Source organism: Columba livia, chromosome 12 (genome assembly GCF_036013475.1).
Source record: "Columba livia isolate bColLiv1 breed racing homer chromosome 12, bColLiv1.pat.W.v2, whole genome shotgun sequence".
NCBI classification, from domain to species: domain Eukaryota; kingdom Metazoa; phylum Chordata; class Aves; order Columbiformes; family Columbidae; genus Columba; species Columba livia.
In genome coordinates, this window is record NC_088613.1 from 9,170,876 (window position 1) to 9,188,202 (window position 17,327).

The 17,327-nt window shown below is 54.8% G+C and overlaps 4 protein-coding genes across 9 annotated transcripts; 1 reads left to right on the forward strand and 3 right to left on the reverse strand.

Moving 5' to 3' along the window:
• Positions 1-933: 933 nt before the first annotated feature.
• Positions 934-4,893, reverse strand: LOC102091731 (aryl-hydrocarbon-interacting protein-like 1). The gene is made up of 6 exons (XM_021284918.2): positions 4,617-4,893; positions 3,727-3,906; positions 3,328-3,516; positions 3,075-3,251; positions 2,802-2,943; positions 934-2,311 (listed from the first exon to the last, which is right to left on the reverse strand). The coding sequence occupies exons 1-6, from the start codon at positions 4,710-4,712 to the stop codon at positions 1,080-1,082; spliced, it is 2,016 nt and encodes a 671-aa protein (XP_021140593.2). The 5' UTR covers positions 4,713-4,893; the 3' UTR covers positions 934-1,079.
• Positions 4,894-5,245: 352 nt separating this feature from the next.
• On the reverse strand, positions 5,246-11,197 carry TAF7L (TATA-box binding protein associated factor 7 like). Of its 5 annotated transcripts, none has more exons than XM_065077784.1 (12): positions 11,148-11,197; positions 10,832-10,908; positions 9,894-9,972; positions 9,597-9,730; positions 9,070-9,196; positions 8,804-8,862; positions 7,715-7,787; positions 7,204-7,320; positions 6,827-7,015; positions 6,619-6,731; positions 6,257-6,316; positions 5,246-5,678 (listed from the first exon to the last, which is right to left on the reverse strand). In XM_065077784.1, exons 2-12 carry the CDS (start codon positions 10,895-10,897, stop codon positions 5,634-5,636), a joined length of 1,062 nt encoding a protein of 353 aa, XP_064933856.1. In that variant the 5' UTR covers positions 10,898-10,908; positions 11,148-11,197; the 3' UTR covers positions 5,246-5,633. The 5 variants fall into 5 exon arrangements, with proteins under 5 accessions (XP_064933856.1, XP_064933853.1, XP_064933855.1 ...); XM_065077781.1 differs by lacking the exon at positions 11,148-11,197 and adding an exon at positions 11,022-11,126; XM_065077783.1 differs by lacking the exon at positions 11,148-11,197 and adding an exon at positions 11,049-11,104.
• Positions 10,917-15,921, forward strand: LOC102091361 (magnesium transporter NIPA2). 2 transcript variants are annotated; one of them, XM_065077780.1, is made up of 5 exons: positions 10,917-11,304; positions 11,768-11,824; positions 12,534-12,624; positions 12,776-12,936; positions 14,207-15,921. In XM_065077780.1, coding segments are annotated over exons 2-5 (885 nt in total). In that variant the 5' UTR covers positions 10,917-11,304; positions 11,768-11,823; the 3' UTR covers positions 14,839-15,921. The 2 variants fall into 2 exon arrangements, with proteins under 2 accessions (XP_064933852.1, XP_064933851.1); XM_065077779.1 differs by having other exon boundaries at positions 11,136-11,308.
• NDUFA1 (NADH:ubiquinone oxidoreductase subunit A1) lies at positions 15,880-16,909 on the reverse strand. The gene is made up of 3 exons (XM_005500539.2): positions 16,668-16,909; positions 16,265-16,354; positions 15,880-15,976 (listed from the first exon to the last, which is right to left on the reverse strand). The coding sequence occupies exons 1-3, from the start codon at positions 16,767-16,769 to the stop codon at positions 15,956-15,958; spliced, it is 213 nt and encodes a 70-aa protein (XP_005500596.2). The 5' UTR covers positions 16,770-16,909; the 3' UTR covers positions 15,880-15,955.
• Positions 16,910-17,327: the final 418 nt, after the last annotated feature.

Genomic DNA, 17,327 nt, shown 5'->3' on the forward strand with positions numbered 1-17,327 from the left:
AAGGTGGAGCAGATGGTGTGAGCAAAGCTCCGGGCTTCCCAGGCACAGGTGTGTCCTCTGACCACCATCTTTCTTTACCCCCTTCCTCAGGGCTACGCAGAAGCCTGAAGGCTGGGACAGGGGCTGTGTGGGGCCAGTCCCTTTTCCTCGCCCAGGAACTTCTGCTGTAGGAAATCCTTCAGCCCCAGGAAGGATGTAGGCAGCAGTGAGATGCTGGGCAGGCAGTCTTCTCTCTGTGCATTCTCCCTGGAGCCCTGTTATGTTTCCAGTGCCCACAGGCGTCCCTGCCCCAAGAGCTGCCCAAGTTGCCCATGTCTCTGTGGCGCAGCAAGGGGCTCAGCTGAGGACTGGCCCAGGGTAAGGCTGGGGGCTCTCAGGTCCTCCCCCCCACACAGGGTGCAGCCCAGCCTCAGCTGGTGGTGAAGCCTGCCCAGGACTGATCCTTGTAGGGTTGGATCTGCTCTCGCCCCTGCCTGGAAGGGCTGATGGTGCTGGAAAAAAGGTCTGATATGGTGCTACTGCAGGGACTCTCTCACACAGGAGAGATTCAGGAGCTTAAATGGGAGTGAAATGCAGCCTCTTAAACTCCCCTTCTCAAGGATAATGCAAAATGCCCCATCTCTGTGCTGCAGGCTACAGAGCAAGGCAAGGGGTGCGGGCTGTGATCAAGGAAAGCCGATCCCATCCAGGAACAAATCCAGTGCGTGGTGCCAAGGAAAAGCTTTTATTTCTCAGCCAGCAAAGCTCAGCAGGGCCCAGCTGAAAGGCGCTGGAGCCAATGAGTCTGGACAGAGAGGCAGCAGGCACTGCTGCACAGCAGGGCTGGAGGTCCCGGAGGTGACAGGGTGACAGCCTTGTTCCCATGTCACTGCAGGGACAGTCTCCAGCCCTGGGGCTCCCTCTCAGGCTACAGCAGCCCTGCTGCCAGTGCTGTGCCTCCTTGTCAGTGATCCAGCAGCCTTTCCCTTATCCATGGGTAACAGGCTCTGCTCAGGGCTGGCCATGCCCCAGGGTCACATCCTCCAGCTCTCTGCTTTTGCTGAACTGCCCTGGGGGTGCGTTACCCCTTTCCCTGGATGCTATGGGGCAGGGGTCACTTCTGCCCCTCCACCCAGCTCCTCGCTCGCCCCCAAGTGCCCAGCCTGGAGCACTGCCCCGGGGGTAAAGCTGTCTGGGGAGATGGTGCTTTCCCCAGCATTTCCCCAGCTGATGCCTGCTCGCTGCTCCCCACAGCTCCGTTCTTCCAGCACCTCTCTGGGTGTTTTGCCCTCCAGTTCTTGGGTCCCCTTGGCTGGCCCCAGCCCCTCACTGCAGGGTCCTGTCTCAGCCATGCTCCATGTGCCAGCTCCCTCTGCCCCACATGTTTCCTGCTCCCCGCATTGCCCTACAGACAGATTTTCCATCTCTGCTGCTGGGCTCTCTTCCTCTTTGTCCTCATCCACTTTCTCCTCCTCCAACTTCTCCTCCTCCCTCTCCTCTTTTTTTTCCACCTCTACCTTCTTCACTTCATCTTTCTCTGTCTCCACCTCTTCCCCCTTCTTTCTTTCCTTCTCTACCTTCTCATCTTCTTCCTCTCCTCCTTTCTCCTCCCTCTCCTTCTCCTCCTCCTCCCTCTCCTTCTCCTCCTCCTCCCTCTCCTCCTCCTCCTCCTCCCTCTCCTCCTCCCTCTCCTTTTTTTTTGCCTCCTCTACCTTCTTCACTTCTTCTTCCTCCTTCTCCACCTCATCCTCCTCCTTTTTTTTCTCCTCCCCCTCCTCCTCTTCTTCATCCCTCTCCTTCTCTTTCTCATCTTTCTCCTCTGACTCCCAGCTCTCTGGCTCTGCCCCACAGGTGCCCAGGTTTGCTTCTTCTCCCAGTCGCATCCCATCCCTCACTTCCACCTCCACGTCTGCAGGCTGCCCCTGGCCTGTCCCTTCTGCTGCTGCCCCTTCACCTCCAACTGTTCGGTCAGCCCCTGGTTGTTCTGCTTCTTCAGTCCCTGCACCCTGCTCCCCCTGCCCTGGGGTCTCTGGGACCCCAACCTCACCCTGGGGTGCCTCTCCCTGCAACATCGCCCCATCGCCCACCTGCCTGTCCTCCTGCCCCGCACTGGCCCGTGGCCCCCGGGGCGGCTGGAAGAGCCCCTGGTAGCGCTTCCGATCCTCCACGTGCTTCTTCCTCATCCTCTCCCCCAGCTGCTTCAGCTCCTTCTTCACAGCAGCCGCCATGGAGGGGTCGAGGTGAGCCACCCGCAGGAAGTCCTCCCGTGCCTCTCGCTCATTCCAGACAGCAGCATGGGCCTTCGCCCGCTTGAAATAAGCCTTGGCATTGTCTGCCGGGAGAGGAGAGCACCCGGTGGGGGTCCTGCAGCTCAGGGCCACCTGCCACAGGAGCAGGAGACCCTGAGAACCCAGGGGACATGGAGCACAGGGGTGGACACACTTGTAGGTAGGGGTACCACCATGCACAGGGGGACCTGGGCCATGCATGGTGCCACCGTGGGCACCAGGGGACGTGGAGTGCAGGGAACATCATGGGCAAGGGAAACCATGGTGGGCAGGGGGATCTGGATGATGTAGGACAAGGTCATGGGGAGTGGGACACAGAGAACATGGGGTGCAGGTGCCATCGTGGGCAGGGGAAATCAGGGGCAGGGGGACCTGGGTCACAGGTTCTGCATTTGACATGGGGATCCAGATGACGCAGGTACCTTCAAAGGCAGAGGGAAGGGGGATGGGCATTATCATGGATAGGGGATCCTGAAGACAGAGTCCCCAGGGGCTGAGGACACAGTGCTGGGGTGGGATGCAGGGCATGAGTACCGTTGTGTTTCTGCAGGAGCTCCGTCGTGTGCTCCAGCACCTCGTAGTATTCGCCCAGCTCCAGCTGGCACTGGCAGTAGTTGAGCACCAGCGGCGTGACCAGGCTTTCCAGCTTCAGCCAGCCATCCTCCCACGGCTTCTCCTGCCCCAGGGAGTCCCGGTGGATAGTTCAGGGCTGTGGCTGTTCCCTCCCAGGCACTCATGGCCCACTGGGGAGAGTTTTGCTGAGGAAACCCAGGCAGGGATGACAGGAGGTAGCCAGGTCCTGCTCACCTTGGCCTGGAGGTTCCTCAGGCAGATGACAGCCTCCTGGTACTTGGCTGCTGCCTGCCCAAACTCCCTACGGAGGACAAGGCGGTTGCCCTCACTGTGCAGGATGGGCACCGCCGCCAGCTTCTCCTCCTTGCTCATGGCCCAGGTGTCACGCTTGTACGCTGAGGGCTCCTCCACCTGCATGGGCAGCAGGAGATGAGCTGCCTGCCCTGGCTGTCCCCATGCTGGCAGCTCTCCCTGCCATCACCCTTACCCGAAACAACTCCATGATGAAGATGAGGGGCTGCGGTGTCCGCTGCAGCTCGTCCAGGTCGTCATAGCCCGTGCTGTGGTAGTCAAACATGTTACCCATGCCACAGCGGTGCTTCTGCCCTTCCAGAGGGTCCCGGCCCTCTGCGATCCTCCGCATGCCCCTGGAGACCAGGGCGTACATGCCCGTGTGCTGCAAGGAGGGGGAGCACCCTGCTCAGCTGCATGGGGCCAGCCTGCACCCCCTTCCTCTGCGGCAGCCCCCCTGGCCCTGGTGCTGTGCCCAAGTGACATCTGTGCCCCCATGCTTGCACCAGCCAAGGCTGGAGCATCACTGGGGTGCACGGTCCTGCACCCTGGCTCTGCAGAAAGGAGGTCCTGTGCCCACCAGCCCCTCACTCACGATGGCATCGCACCAGAACTCAGCCACCTCCCCGGTTCTCATGGAGCTTAGCAGCGTCTCCCAGATCTCCAGCTTGAACATCTTGCCCACGATGATCTCCATGGGGATGCCAGCTTCCCGGCTGTCATCAATCACAGTCCGCTCAAAGTCATCCTTCAGCGTTTGGAAGTGGAAGGTGATCTGCCTCAGAGAAAGGTGAGCGTTGAGCTGGGACAGGCACGGCAGTGAGAGGCCTTTGTCGCCTTGCCAGCCCCAAATCCTTCTGCCACGAAGCCAGGACACAGGGCCAAGCCTGCTCCTAGCGAGGTGCTGGTTTGATTGACAGGTCTCCATCCACAGCAGGAGATTGTGCTTCTTACCCATTTGTCTTAGACAGCAAGCAGATGGTGGAGCTTCTTAGTGCCCATCAGTGCTATATCTGACTGTCCTCTTTGGGTTCCCCATTATAATCCAGTTCACAGAGTGCTCCCACAGTGTGTGTGGCAGAACCCACACTGATCTTCCCATTAACACAAGGCTGGGAGGGGTCTCAGAAGCCCCCAAAAGCTCCCCATTGGCACCCCTCACTCCTGTTTGACACATCAGGAAAGGCAGATTTCCAGCAACCTGGTTGCTCAGGACAAGAGGGAGGAGGCAGATAACAGCACCAATGCAAGGTGAAGGCAGTGGGCAATGTTGGCTGTCACTGGGAGGGCAATGTGGCTGCCTGTACCCAAAACAGCCATTTCTGCACCCCTCCCTTACGAGGGATCTCCTGGAGATGGGACCTCCCCGTACCACAGACCTGGAGCTCAGCTCGCAAGCAGGGAATCTAACTGTAACAGGCCAGAATGGTGCCATCAGACCCTCCACTCTCCCAGAGCTTTGGGATAACAACCAAGATGACTTACCTTGCTGCCATCCTGAAACTTCGGCAGCTCTCCTTGACCTCCATGCAGAATCTTCTTTTTGACCCCTTCCACATTCAGCAGGTAGGTTTCCTCCATGGCTGCTCCTGCCAGCCCCCAGGAACCTGGCCCTTCCAGAGCTCCGCGTCTTCCTCACACTATCTCCATTTCTTGACTATCTGGACACACATGTCACTTCCCAGGGCTGCCACTGGCCTTTTGCTTTCTGTGCTGGGGGCAGAGTTTGGAAGCCTTCTTCCCTTCCTGTGCTCTTCGAGTTGTGAGAGGGCTGTCCTGTCACAGCATACCCTTGAAGCCTGAGGTGCCCTCCGTTGTGTTCTGGAACTGCCTTTCTAATCCTCTTCCCACCACGCCAGGTTAATCTGGGATTGGCCTGCCTCATCTGTGGGGAATTAAAGAAACTCCCTGATCAGGAGCGCCTTGCTCCTCCCACAGAGCAATGGCTTGCGGGGTCCCCTTCACGCACAGTCTCCCTCTGACCCAGCCACGCAAGGAGCACTTCAGCAGAACCCAGGAAAGCTGGTGTGAGCACCAGCCTGGGCTGAGCGTTGTCAGGCACAACTGGCAAGAGGCAGCGCTGGTCTGTACTCCAGAGACCACGCAGGAACAGATCAGGGTTGGAAACGATACTTTATTGAGTCTGGTTTGCAGACACAAGCGTTCCTCAAGCAAGGAACAAGCTTCTACCAGGCCACAGCCCATCAAGTCCAAGACTCAGTAACATGTAGAAAGCTGCACTGCATGGTCCCAGGGAGAATTAAACCCCTCCCAGAGAACAGTGCTGAATATTTACAGTGTTCTGGCTGCTTGCACAGACATAGTCCAATCCTTCAGCTCCACCAGCCAAGCCAAGCACAATGTCTGTGAGAGCAGCCCTGAACATGGAGCCTCCAGCCCTGGCTGGCAGCAGCATTGTGTATCTGGAGCAAAAACTTCAGCATGGCAGATGAAAAAACACTTTCAGCTCTTCTCGCAGATACAAAGACCCAGGCCCGCTCCTCACTTCTCCATGAGGGCCTCCAGCTGCTCCTGCAGGGACGTCATCTGGGAAAAGGGGGCAAGGCATTACAGGAAGGCACGGCTGGGACTCCCGGTAGCTCCAGCCCAAGCGCTTCTGTGTTTCTGCAGATCTTCCACCTACACCAGTGGCTGTTTTGCGCATACGTGGCAGAACTCAGCACTGCCCACAGGTGAAGCTGCACAACAGGAATCCAGGAGAGGGAACCTCCTGCCTTGCTACCTGGTTGAAACTCCGAAGAGCTGCCCAGGCAAGAAATCTGCCAAGACCCTACAGCTACTGTCTGTCTCGTACATGGTGCTAGCAGGTTTCTGTGTTGTATTTTACCCCAGGCAGCAATCTTAGTAGCCTTAGATTGCTGGCCAGATGTGTTTTGGCCAACTGCTCCTTCAGAAGGAAGGCTGCAATCAAACCCCTTTCCTATACCACCCCATCCCTTAGGAAACTCCATGCAACTACAGATGAGGTACAACCACACCTGACCTGTAACACTGGAGTTCAAAGCAGCTGGTGTGGTACAAGGTTCAGGAAACTTTGTCAGGGGCAAAGCTTAAAACTGCATCGTGCCCCAGTCCTCCCCCCTCCACTGTGGGGGTTTCCTCACCTGCTGCTTCTCTCGCTCTTCCTGCTGTTTGAACTCATCCAGCACGGCCTGGAGACGGGTCTGCAAAGGCAAACGTGGCAGATCACAGTCACCCATGTGTTCTCAACTGAAGGGGTGCTGGCACATGTCAAATGATGCAGCAAACCCCAAGCTGCACTGACAACCAGCCCCCCTTGTCTCCTGCAGTTTTATGGATTGCTTTGCCTCCATGGTGAGGTGCTGGAGTGTGTATGGTCATATCACACTTATTTTTAACCCAGCAGGCACCTGTCTTTTCCAGGGCAGCAGCTGAATCAGTCTGTTGGATCTAATAGCAAGCCAGTGTTAAGAAGACTTTGAAGAGACCCTAGGAAAGCTCTCACCTTGAGGGCTAGGTTCTCCACTTTCATGATGAGATCTTCCTGGCGCTTCCTCCTGTCCTGGGTCTCCTGGAGTTTACTTTTCAGGTTGTCAATCTGCTTCTGGATCCCCATAACTGGAAGAAAGAGTGAGCGCAGAACAGCAGCAGAGCCGGGCAGTGCAGCCTGCCTGGCACTCAGGTGATTCCGCTGCGCTACGCCACCCTCTCACCTATCTGGTTGGACCCCTCGTTCTCCTGTTGCTGCCCATCAGACTCATTCAGCTTGTCCTGCAACTGCCTCTCCAAATCCTCCTCGGTGTCCATGATGTTCAGGTCTTCATCGTCATGATGATCCCTCTCATCTTCATCTTCACTGCTGCTGCTGATGTCATTAAATATCTCCCGCAGTTCATCATGTTCTAGGAGGGTACAAAAGGGAAGAGGAAAATCACAGCCGATGACCTCCCAGCACCCTTTGCCTGCCAGGGCCCATACAGGTGTCTGTTTCAACACCCTCTCTCCTTTCTGGGTAGGGTTTAACCCTGAGAGAAGGAGCCCAACAGATTACTGAGTGGCTGGAAAGAAAATAACAGCTTCCCCACTGCACCTGAGGAGCCATGGCCTTGCTTATGTCCCGACATCCCTGGAGAGGAGATGTCCAGGCTGGTGAGTGAACCATGGTTGTCTACTTCTTTTGTTTCATCTTCAGCAATGACTTCCCAGCCTGACAGCAGGAACAGACAGGTCAAGGGAAAAAGAGGAACACGAAAGACGCAATAAGACAAAACAATGCTAAAAACTGCAGATCACTGTCCTTCCAACAAGTCTGGCCTTGCAGCAATGGATATCCACAATGAACCACCCCAGCCCCCTTTTTTGATGGCTTCTCTGCTGTTACTGAAGTTCCTGCTCAGTACAACAATACAGGCTGCAAAGAAGGTCACCATGAGCTTTGAAGAAGGCAAAGATGACGCTCCAAAACTTCAGTACCTCTTATGTGCGTATCTCCAGTCTCTCACACCCACACAAAGCTGAACTTGTCTCTCCTTTCCACAGCCCCCAGGTCACACCTAAGTGTCCTGTTTACCACTTGAGCTTTTTTCCTCCTAAAAGGATACGGACACTGACAGCTTCAGCATCGGTGCTCAGGAGACGCTTCACCTCTTTTTCCACATCAGGAGACTCAATATACTGGGCCAGAGAGAGGAAAGAGAACAGAGACACTGTTAAACGCCTTGTGCATGCTGCTGGCGTTTGCCAACTCCAATCCTCCACCTCTATTTCAAGCCTCTCTTCTCTGATGCTCTCTGCTCAGCCTGTGCTCATGTTCACCCTAAAAGTAGTTTATGCACCTCTAGAAAGCAATCCATCCTTTTTGTATAGAGCTCCTTGGAAGGTTGTACACTCTCACTTTTCTACTTTTACTACTTACAAAATAAGACTTTCTGTGTTTACGCAGAAAGTCCTTGAGGTACTGTTTCCTGATGGATGGTCAACTCAACTCCTTCCCATCTCACTCAAAAGAAGCTTTCATTTTTCACTTTTAAATTAGCCAGTAATCTTAATGCAGTGACATCAAATCTCTCCTGTGGGCTATAAGAATGTCTCAAGTAATTTGTTTCCCAAATGTCATGCAAAATAGCACTCCATCCTGTTCTCAGAAACTGCAAAGCAGAGAAGAACAAGCCTTTCCAGCCTCACAAAGCTACAGCTCCCCAACACCTTGCCTGGTTTGCACGGATGCACAGACACGGTCTCTGAGATCCATCTGTTGTCACTCCCCCAGCTGAAATGACAAGTTATTCTATTTGTAGTGTTGCTTTTTGGGGAAGTGAACAGGCCATGCATAGAGAGAAGATTTCAGCTGGGAAAGCAGGAACGAGTGAAATCCCATTTCCCTGCGAGGCTTCCTTTCCTCTCTGTGAGCAGGAAGAGATGTGCTGTGGCCAGGCAGCCACAGGAATGGAGCACAGCAGTTCTCTGCAGAAGACATTCCCCTCAGGAGCATCTTGGAAAACATGGAAGAAGCACCCAAATAAGTGTTTAAATCTACTGCCCTCCCTTCACTCTCAGCTCAGGCAAGGAAACATGTGAAGCAATGTTAAGAAATTACATGTTTTCTGGACTAATAGAAAGTTACAGCTCTAACGTCTCTGCCTTCCTATCCCTTGGTTATTGCATCTGCATCTGTGCAAGAAGCAACTCACCTTCTTCTTAGCTGTCTTCCGGAATCGTCTCTTCCGTACATTTTTCAGAGGAAGAGTGACTGTGATGGAGGAAACAGATGGCGAGTGTCAGGCAGATGGCCTCACAGGAGAGTTGGTGCCAAAAGGGAGAAGATCCCTCGGGAAACAGGGTGAGCACAGAAAACAGAGCAGGAGCGCAGCCGGGACAGGGCAGTGGTAAGTGCCCTGCACAGCTGTGGGGACACTGCGGTGGTGGGACGGAGGGGTTTGGCACAGCCTCTACTCACTGCCATGGTTCCAGATGAATTTCTTCTCTCTGTCCTTGTCCTTCTTCTTGTTTGCCTTGGGGTCAGTGCTCACAGTTTGTTCTTCCAAAGGCGGGTAGAGATCACCATCCACAGTGCAAACAAGCATCTGGAATCCCCACATAAACACAAAGGGTGCTTGTCATAACGCAAGGACAAAACAATGTGAAAGCTTTACTGGAAAATGAACAGTGACTGCCTGCTGTGTGTCGTGAGCCAAAGGGATTCATGGGCATGGGGCAGGAGAAACACAACATCTCACACCCAGCTCAGTTCATATCTAAACACAGCAGCTGTTAAGCTGTTACAAGAACAACCACATTTCATGCTTCAGAAAGGGGATTTCTAAACACCAGGCGGAGTGGCAAATTTTTAACTGCTAATGTTGTGAGAATACAGAAATTGTCCATGTTGAACTGGGTATCCAGCTGTCAAAATGTGCAAGGGTTTTCCTGGAGAGCAGAGCAAGGAATTAAGCTGTTGGGGCAGGTAAGAAGGACAGCTCATACCTGGCAAATATCTGCTGTCTTATAGAAGGTTTTCTTGTCAATGGTTTTTAAGCTCTCGATGATGCAGGGCAGATCCACCAGCTTGGCTGCCAGTGGTACCCGGTCTACCCGGACAATCCCGTGGCGCCCATCCGCTACAAAAAGACATGGGACAGGTTAGCGCTGTCACTAAACAGCTAAACTGAGTGACATATTCCTGGGGAGCAAAAATTTAATGGGAAAAACACCTGCAAGTTGCACAGCTTCACTTGTGGACAGTCAGAGGAGTTCTAAGATGCTCTGACCCTGCTCACTCACCGTGTAGCTCAATGGTGAGCCTGTCCTTCAAGTTGACATTCCCGGACTGTACCGCTCGCCGCACAGTGGATGCATATTCCTGGCAAGGTTGGACAGATTTACATCAGGACTGGTTTGCTTCCTCCGAGAATCACTCAAGTCTTCCATCCAACCTACCCACCTTTAAACACCCCCCTGCCATCCCAACACATTGAAACAACTGCAAGAGCTGCAATGAAAACTGCGCCCTCCTCCCAGTACCATGCGCCCACCCTGTGGCTCTGCTATTCCCAGTGCCCTTCACACCCCCTGACACGACACAGCTGTGACAACAGCGTGTGGCTGCGACAGAGACACCGTGCCAGGGAACGCAGCTCTGGGGGAACTTACAGCTCCCCTCGTCAGGCCCTCGTGGTGTCAGCAGGACACAGTCTCAGCTTTAAGCATCTAATAGCATCAAGTGCACTGCCATCCATAGCAACTGAGCACCCAGCCCTTGCTGAAGCTCTGTCCTTACAGAAACTTCCTCCCCAATCCTCCCAGCTGCCTGACAAGCCTCCTGCCCTGTGTTGCAGGAGCGCTCCTCAAGAGGAACCCGGGGAAAATCTGTTCGAACGACACAGAACGGGCTGCCCAAGGCCTGAAAGCATCCAGCCTGCTTCCACGTTCCTCGCCAGGTTCGCAGACTTCCCCGCCTTGCTGCCCCCCCCAGCCCGGCGCTGAACCCCCCAGCCCGGCGCTGAACCCCACAGCCCGGCGCTGAACCCCACAGCGCGGCGCTGAACACCCCAGCGCGGCGCTGAACCCCACAGCCCGGCGCTGAACCCCCCAGCCCGGCGCTGAACCCCCCAGCCCGGCGCTGAACCCCACAGCGCGGCGCTGAACGCGCAAACCGAACCGAGCAGCCTCGGGAACGCCCGGGCAGCGGCCGCGGGGTCCCGGGCGGAGCGGGCTCTCACCGGCGGCAGCCGCAGCACGAACTGGCTCTCCAGCTCATGCGGAGCATCGTCCTTGCTCTTACTCATATTTTCTTCTGCTGTTTAGAAAGCAAGACGCGATCACTTCGCCGCCAAGAAGGTGAACCCAGCCCAGCCCCACCCCGGGCCAGACTCTGGCCCACGGGCGTCCTGCACAGGGGGCAACCGGGACCTTTCGGGGGCTGTGACAGGCCCACACCCGCTGCCGGAGCCCCGCTCGGCCGCTCCCCCGGCGGAAGCCGAGCCCCGTGCCCCGGCACAGTTCCGCCCCGCCCGGGGACGGGTGTTGGCGTCGCACCGGAAGCGGCGGCGGAGCCTCCATGGGGGCTGCGGGCGGGCGGGCCGGGTTCTCCGTGGGGCTGGGGCTGGCCCTGGCCTCCAGCGCCTTCATCGGCAGCAGCTTCATTCTGAAGAAGAAGGGGCTGCTCCGGCTGTGCCGCCGCGGCCGCGTCAGGGCAGGTACCGGGGGAGCTCGGGCTGGCGGGACGGGGGAGCGCAGGAAGCCCCGGTGCCCCCTGCGAGCGGCCCGGCCCCACCGGCTCCGCCCGCGCAGCGCTGGGCCCCGGCCGCCCGCTCCGTGCCCGTGGGGTGTCTGGTCTAAATGCAGACTTGTTCCTCAGGGCTGGCCGTCGCCTGTAGCCAGCAGACACGCGTTTCTAGAACCACTCACGCATCCGTGAAACTGCTGTGTTTCAAACACGGGAGAAGCGGGTAACATTTTTGCTTTTAGGGTAAAAGAATCAGTTCTGGCCCATGCGTGGGTCAGGCCATAATGTGACAGGGCGGGCAGGCCCAAGGCTGCTGTGTGCTTAGAGATCAGGCTCACCCACTTGCTTCTCCCAGGCAGTTCTGGCAGGATAATGAGCTTTTTGTGCAGCTTCATCTGAGGTTTCTTTTGACCTTTTCTTCCTTACTTAGGGCAAGGAGGTCACGCGTACCTGCGCGAATGGCTTTGGTGGGCAGGGCTGCTGTGCAGTAAGTACCCGCTCTGAAACTGTAGCAAAACACACTTGAGACTGCGTTGGTCATTGTTTCCTGTTGCTTTTATGTTTTATTGTTATGATAGTGGTATGACTGCTTGATTTTTTTCTGAGGATATTGTTGATCTAATCATAACTCTAAAACATTCTAAAGTCTCATGCGTTACCAGCTTTCTCTGCAAAATAGGAGTTGAGGAGCTGGTCAGACTGGGTTGGGTTAAGTGCCTCTGGAAATGGCCTGCCCAGATGACGTAGTTATAATGGTGTATCCAGCACTATGGATTTAGTGCTACAGCAATTTCAGCAGCTTTATTTTACATTTTTCAACATCAATAACCAGTTGTACTTTATTTGCCCTTTAAAAAGCTGTTCCAAGAGAAGAACATGATTTAGAAATACAAAACAGGTCAAAACTTCATTCGTCTTTGAGGACATTATGGAAATATTTTTCTGTGGTTACTGTTCAGCTGCATAGCCACGTGTGATTAAGGATCACGATGTGTAACTGTGAACCTTCTCTTCCCAAGAAAAAATCAGACCCTGCTTGTCCTTGTTGGGGCAGTTCTTTCATGGTTGTACCACATACCTCAGAGAAACAGGGAACGCTCAGGTGGAAACTGAGGCTCTCTTTTGACTGCACCCAAATTTGTATTATGCTGAATTGCACCTACTGTGATGCTCACCTGACAGAGTTTTTCTTGCAGTGGGAGTTGGAGAAGCTGCAAATTTTGCTGCCTATGCCTTTGCCCCTGCAACGCTGGTGACTCCACTGGGTGCTCTAAGTGTCCTTGTTAGGTAAGCAGCTGCAGAAACACCCTCACCTCACCTATACACCGTAGTGGTCAAAGCAGTTGCTCTGCTTTCCTCTATCTCTTCCCTCAGGTATTCCATCCTTTGGCCTAATTAGGGTTTTTTAGTTTGTTTGGGTTTTTTTACTATCTTTCAGTGCAGTTCTGTCTTCCATCTTCCTGAATGAGCAGCTGAATGTTCATGGAAAGATTGGCTGCATCCTCAGTGTCCTGGGTTCCACGGTGATGGTGATCCATGCTCCGCAGGAAGAAGAGGTTTCCAGCCTGGAGTCAATGGCAGAGAAGCTCAAAGATCCAGGTACTTAAATAGAAGAGGTCTTGCCAGCTTCAGGCTTGGAAATGACAGTAGCAGTAGGATACAACTTGACTGGATTGGGAGGACTGAACTAAAGGTTAACTGAGCTGTTTCTTGTTCTGTGCACGAGTGGAGGAAACATTCCCCTGTGTCAAGGAGAGCTTGTGGGTTGCCTTCTATGGTGGGAAAAGGCTGGGGTTTCCACACCCTAAATGTGAAAGATTGCTGTCAGTCAAACAGAATCTCATACACGTGGTTGGAGGATTTACACCTTCTTAGCTACCTCAAAACATAGGAGGACATGTCATCTTCAGAATGGCTTTTTAGGACTGTCAGGTCCTCTTGACCCTGGATGAAAAAAGCAGAAGGGAACCCCACTTCACAGCGAGGGAGTCTGGGGGGTGCTCCCAAGTCAGTCTGTGTGGAAGCAAGGATGAGAACTTGGGTTATTAAGTTACCAAGTGTGGCTTTTTTGTACTGCCTGTGAGGTATAGATGCAAAAAGTGAAGTGCATGGGAATTAGCTGCAGGTGTCAGCAGAAGGGGTTGGCCTGTGGCAGTGCTGGGACAGGCGAGGAAATCCCTGCACATGAGGGTGCAGTGGTGGCTGAGGGAAAACAGGATGAACTTCAGCCCAAGATGAATGAGTGATTCAAGTTATGCCCAAGGTCATGTGGTGCTGATATTTATGTTAGAGGATGAATCAAGTTGCAAGGACATGATTTGGGCAATAGCATGGACGGCAGAATAAGCCACAGGAAATGGAGGAAGGAAGCATGGGGAGAAGAGCAGAGCAGAGCAACAGGTAGATGCTGCTGCTCATTAGAGGGAGCGCTCTGGCAGGGCCTCGCACTCCTGTGATGTGGCACTTTCCTCTTTATCCCACTGCAGCCCGCAGAGTTCAGCTAGAGCTTCCTGAGCCTTCTGCCACCCTCTTGGGCATCTCCCTTGTCTTCCTGGTCAGCAAGCCCCCCCACCTCCAACAGCGCCTGCCTCTGTCCCTGCCTCTTCTAGTATGGGCAGCTGTATCCTGACAGGCTGACTCGTGGGGTGATGCTGTGATCAGCACTATAAAGAGTTGCTGTCCTCTCTGCAGTTTTGCTCAGGCTGGAGGGGAACTCTGCATCCCAACCCCAGCCCCTACAGGTGGAAGTTGAAAAGACCAGACTGGTGGGGCACTTACCCTTCTGTCCTCTGTCTCTAATTGCTGTTCAGTTACATGTCACTGGTGCTGTTGTTCTCTGACAGAGCTCTTTAATTCTGCTTTCCCCAAGGATTCATTGTATTTGCTGTGTGTATCCTGGTGAGCTCCCTTCTACTTATCTTTGTGGCTGGACCACGTTACGGACAGAGCAACGTCTTGGTTTATGTTTTGGTCTGCTCTGCCATCGGCTCACTTTCAGTGTCCTGTGTCAAAGGCTTGGGGATTGCCCTGAAAGAACTGTTTTCTGGGAAGCCAGTCCTGAAAGAACCACTGGGCTGGGTGCTCCTCGTGTGCCTGGTGATCTGCATCAGCGTCCAGATCAACTACCTGAACAAAGCCTTGGACATCTTCAACACATCTGTGGTCACACCCATATACTACGTGCTGTTCACCACAGCAGTCATGATGTGCTCTGCCATCCTCTTCAAGGAGTGGCAGCACATGGTGCTGGACAACATCATTGGCACCATCAGCGGCTTCCTCACCATCGTGTCCGGCATCTTCCTCCTGCACGCCTTCAGGGACATGCCCTTCACCCCCGACCTCCTGCCCCTCTTCCTGCAGCAAGGCAGGGCAGAGCTGCAGGCCACGTGGAGGAGTGCAGACAGACACCAGTCATGTCAGCACCAGCCTCTTCTGTCCTCAGAGGACAAAGGTTCTCAGAGCACAGAGGAGGAAGAGGAGGAAGGTGGGAGCATGTGAGGAAGCCTCTGAACTGCAAGCTGTCTGCTCCCACTGCTGAGCAGCCTCACTGCAAGGCTGAACATGCTGCCTCAGCTGCTGCCAGCTACTGCTGCGCTAGCAGGAGTTGGCAGTTACTCTCTACCTGCCCCAGGCAGGAGATATGTGACCTGTCACTGCCGGGAGGCTGACAGGGACAGCAGCCTCCTGCGGCTACAGACAGGAGCCCTGGGAACTGCCCAGTTCCTGGGATCTGGTGCCTCTTCACTGTTCTCTTACATGAAGAATTGATCAGCCTTCGTCAGGACACAGGCGCTGGCTGTGTGGAGGCCTGCAGCGCTAACATGGTGCTAACCTTACTGAATGTGAAGACCAGCCATTCGGGCAGGCCTTACGGCATTTTTTTAAAACTATACATAGAAGACTAACAGTTTCAAAATAATCTAATGTGGTGCTAAGGTTACATAGAGAGAAGATGGATGTCCGGCTTTAAAGGTGACATACTCGAAATATTAATTCAAAAATTCCTGTCAAGTACTTGTTTTCCTCACTCTGCTAGAATTTATTTACAGATGCACATCCAAGAACAGAATACAATGAAAACTGGAAAACCAGTGGTGCTGCCACGCTTCCATGGCCCTTACAGAGGGACTGACCTCTTCATGCAATGTCTGCTGTGCAGGTTGATGAAGCACCTATTAAAAACCGATTTGTTGCGTTACCGAGTGGCTAATGATACATCTGTACCGAGAGCTGGGTCAGCACTGAGAGGCGTGAAGGATTACAGGGGCAGGAAGAACCATGCGGATACTCGAGGGAAGCTCAAGATAGGGACAGGAGAGGGAATTGCTTCCTCTGTAAACAGGGGTGGCCTAGGAGTCCTTAGCTATCAAGGTAAGTTTCTGAAAGGTAACTAGACAGCTGTGTCCTCCTTGCCCTTATCTCAACCCATGTTGTATTTTCTCTACTCTGTCCAGCTGAGGAGGAAAGTGGTAAAACATCTTTGGTGGGCACCTGGTGTCTAGCCAGGGTCAACCCATTATAACAACACAGATGCAAGGGTTGAATACATGTATATCTTTAATAAAGAGTTAAATCATTTTATATAGATATGTGGATTCTTCACAGTGCCACCACCTTAGTCTATGTTCTCCAGACCCTGAAAAAGAAAAAGTAATAGAAGTTTCCGCACCATTCTCATTGTTAATTTGCAACAGTGCATAGCTGAAAATGCAGGCTTTCAAACTATGCTTCTTAAGTACCCAAGCTGTAATTAAAAAAAAAGAGTTAAATGCACATGCGCAGCTGCAGGCCAGCTGCACGTACAGAGCGAGTTCCCACAGCCCCAGGAGCAACCCGTGCCCATTGCAGAGCCCGCGGGAGCTAGAGCAGCAGCGCACGGCTCCCGCCTCCCCCATGGCACCTGCCCAGGGGCCCGAGCACCTGCCTTGGACACGTAGTACTTGTTGACGCCGGACACCCGCCTGTCTCTTTCCATCAGGTGCCACTGGAAGGGGTAGCGGGCGATCCGCTTCTCCTGCAGACACGCACAGGGCTGCCCGTTACTGCCCACGGGGAGCGGATCCGGGGAGGGACGGGACCCCAAGGGGAAGTGGGATCCCAGAGGGAAAGGGAGGCCTGGGGAGGGAAGGGACCCCAGGGAGGGAAGGGACCCCATGGGGATGTGGGATCACAGAGGGAAAGGGACGGAAGGGACCCCACGGGGATGTGGGATCACAGAGGGAAAGGGACGGAAGGGACCCCACGGGGATGTGGGATCCCGGAGGAAAGGGGAGCCCCGGGATGCTGGGCCGCGGGGGGTGCGAGCGGCCCGGTGTCCCCGCGCTGACCTTGCCGCCGTTGTGCAAGCGGTGCATGTAGACGGTGGAGAGGCCGGGGATGGAGAGGCAGAGGCCCATGATGGCCATGCCGGGCAGGATCTCGTACCACATCCCGCCGCTGCCTCCGCCCGCTCCGCCGCCCCGGGCTGCCTGCGGGCACTCCCGGCCTGCCCCGCGCGCCTTCCCGGCCTGCCCCGCGCCACCGCCGCTGACGGGGCCGGGCCTGGAGGGGGCGGCGGTGGCAGCGCCGCCAAGGGACCGCTGCGCAGTGGTGCCGGTTCCGCGGCCGGTTCCGCGGGCCCAGAGGCATGCCGGGAGCCGTAGTCCGCCATGGCCTCACCTGGAGCCCTGTGCGCCGTTCTGGGTGCCGCGGGGTAAAAAAGATATTAAGCTACTGGAGAGTGTCCAGAGAGGGCTATGAAGTTGGTGAAGGGTTTGGAGAGGAAGCCGTGTGAGGAGCGGCTGAAGTCACTTGGTTTGTTCAGCCTGGAGGAGACTGAGGGGAGAGCTCATGCGGTTACAGCTCCTCACAAGGGGAGGAGGAGGGGCAGGTGCTGATCTCTTCTCTTTAGTGACCAACAACAAACCCGAGGGAACGGCAGGAAGATGTGCCAGGGGAGGTTCAGTTGGACATCAGGAAAAGGAACTTCACCCAGAGGGTGCTGGACA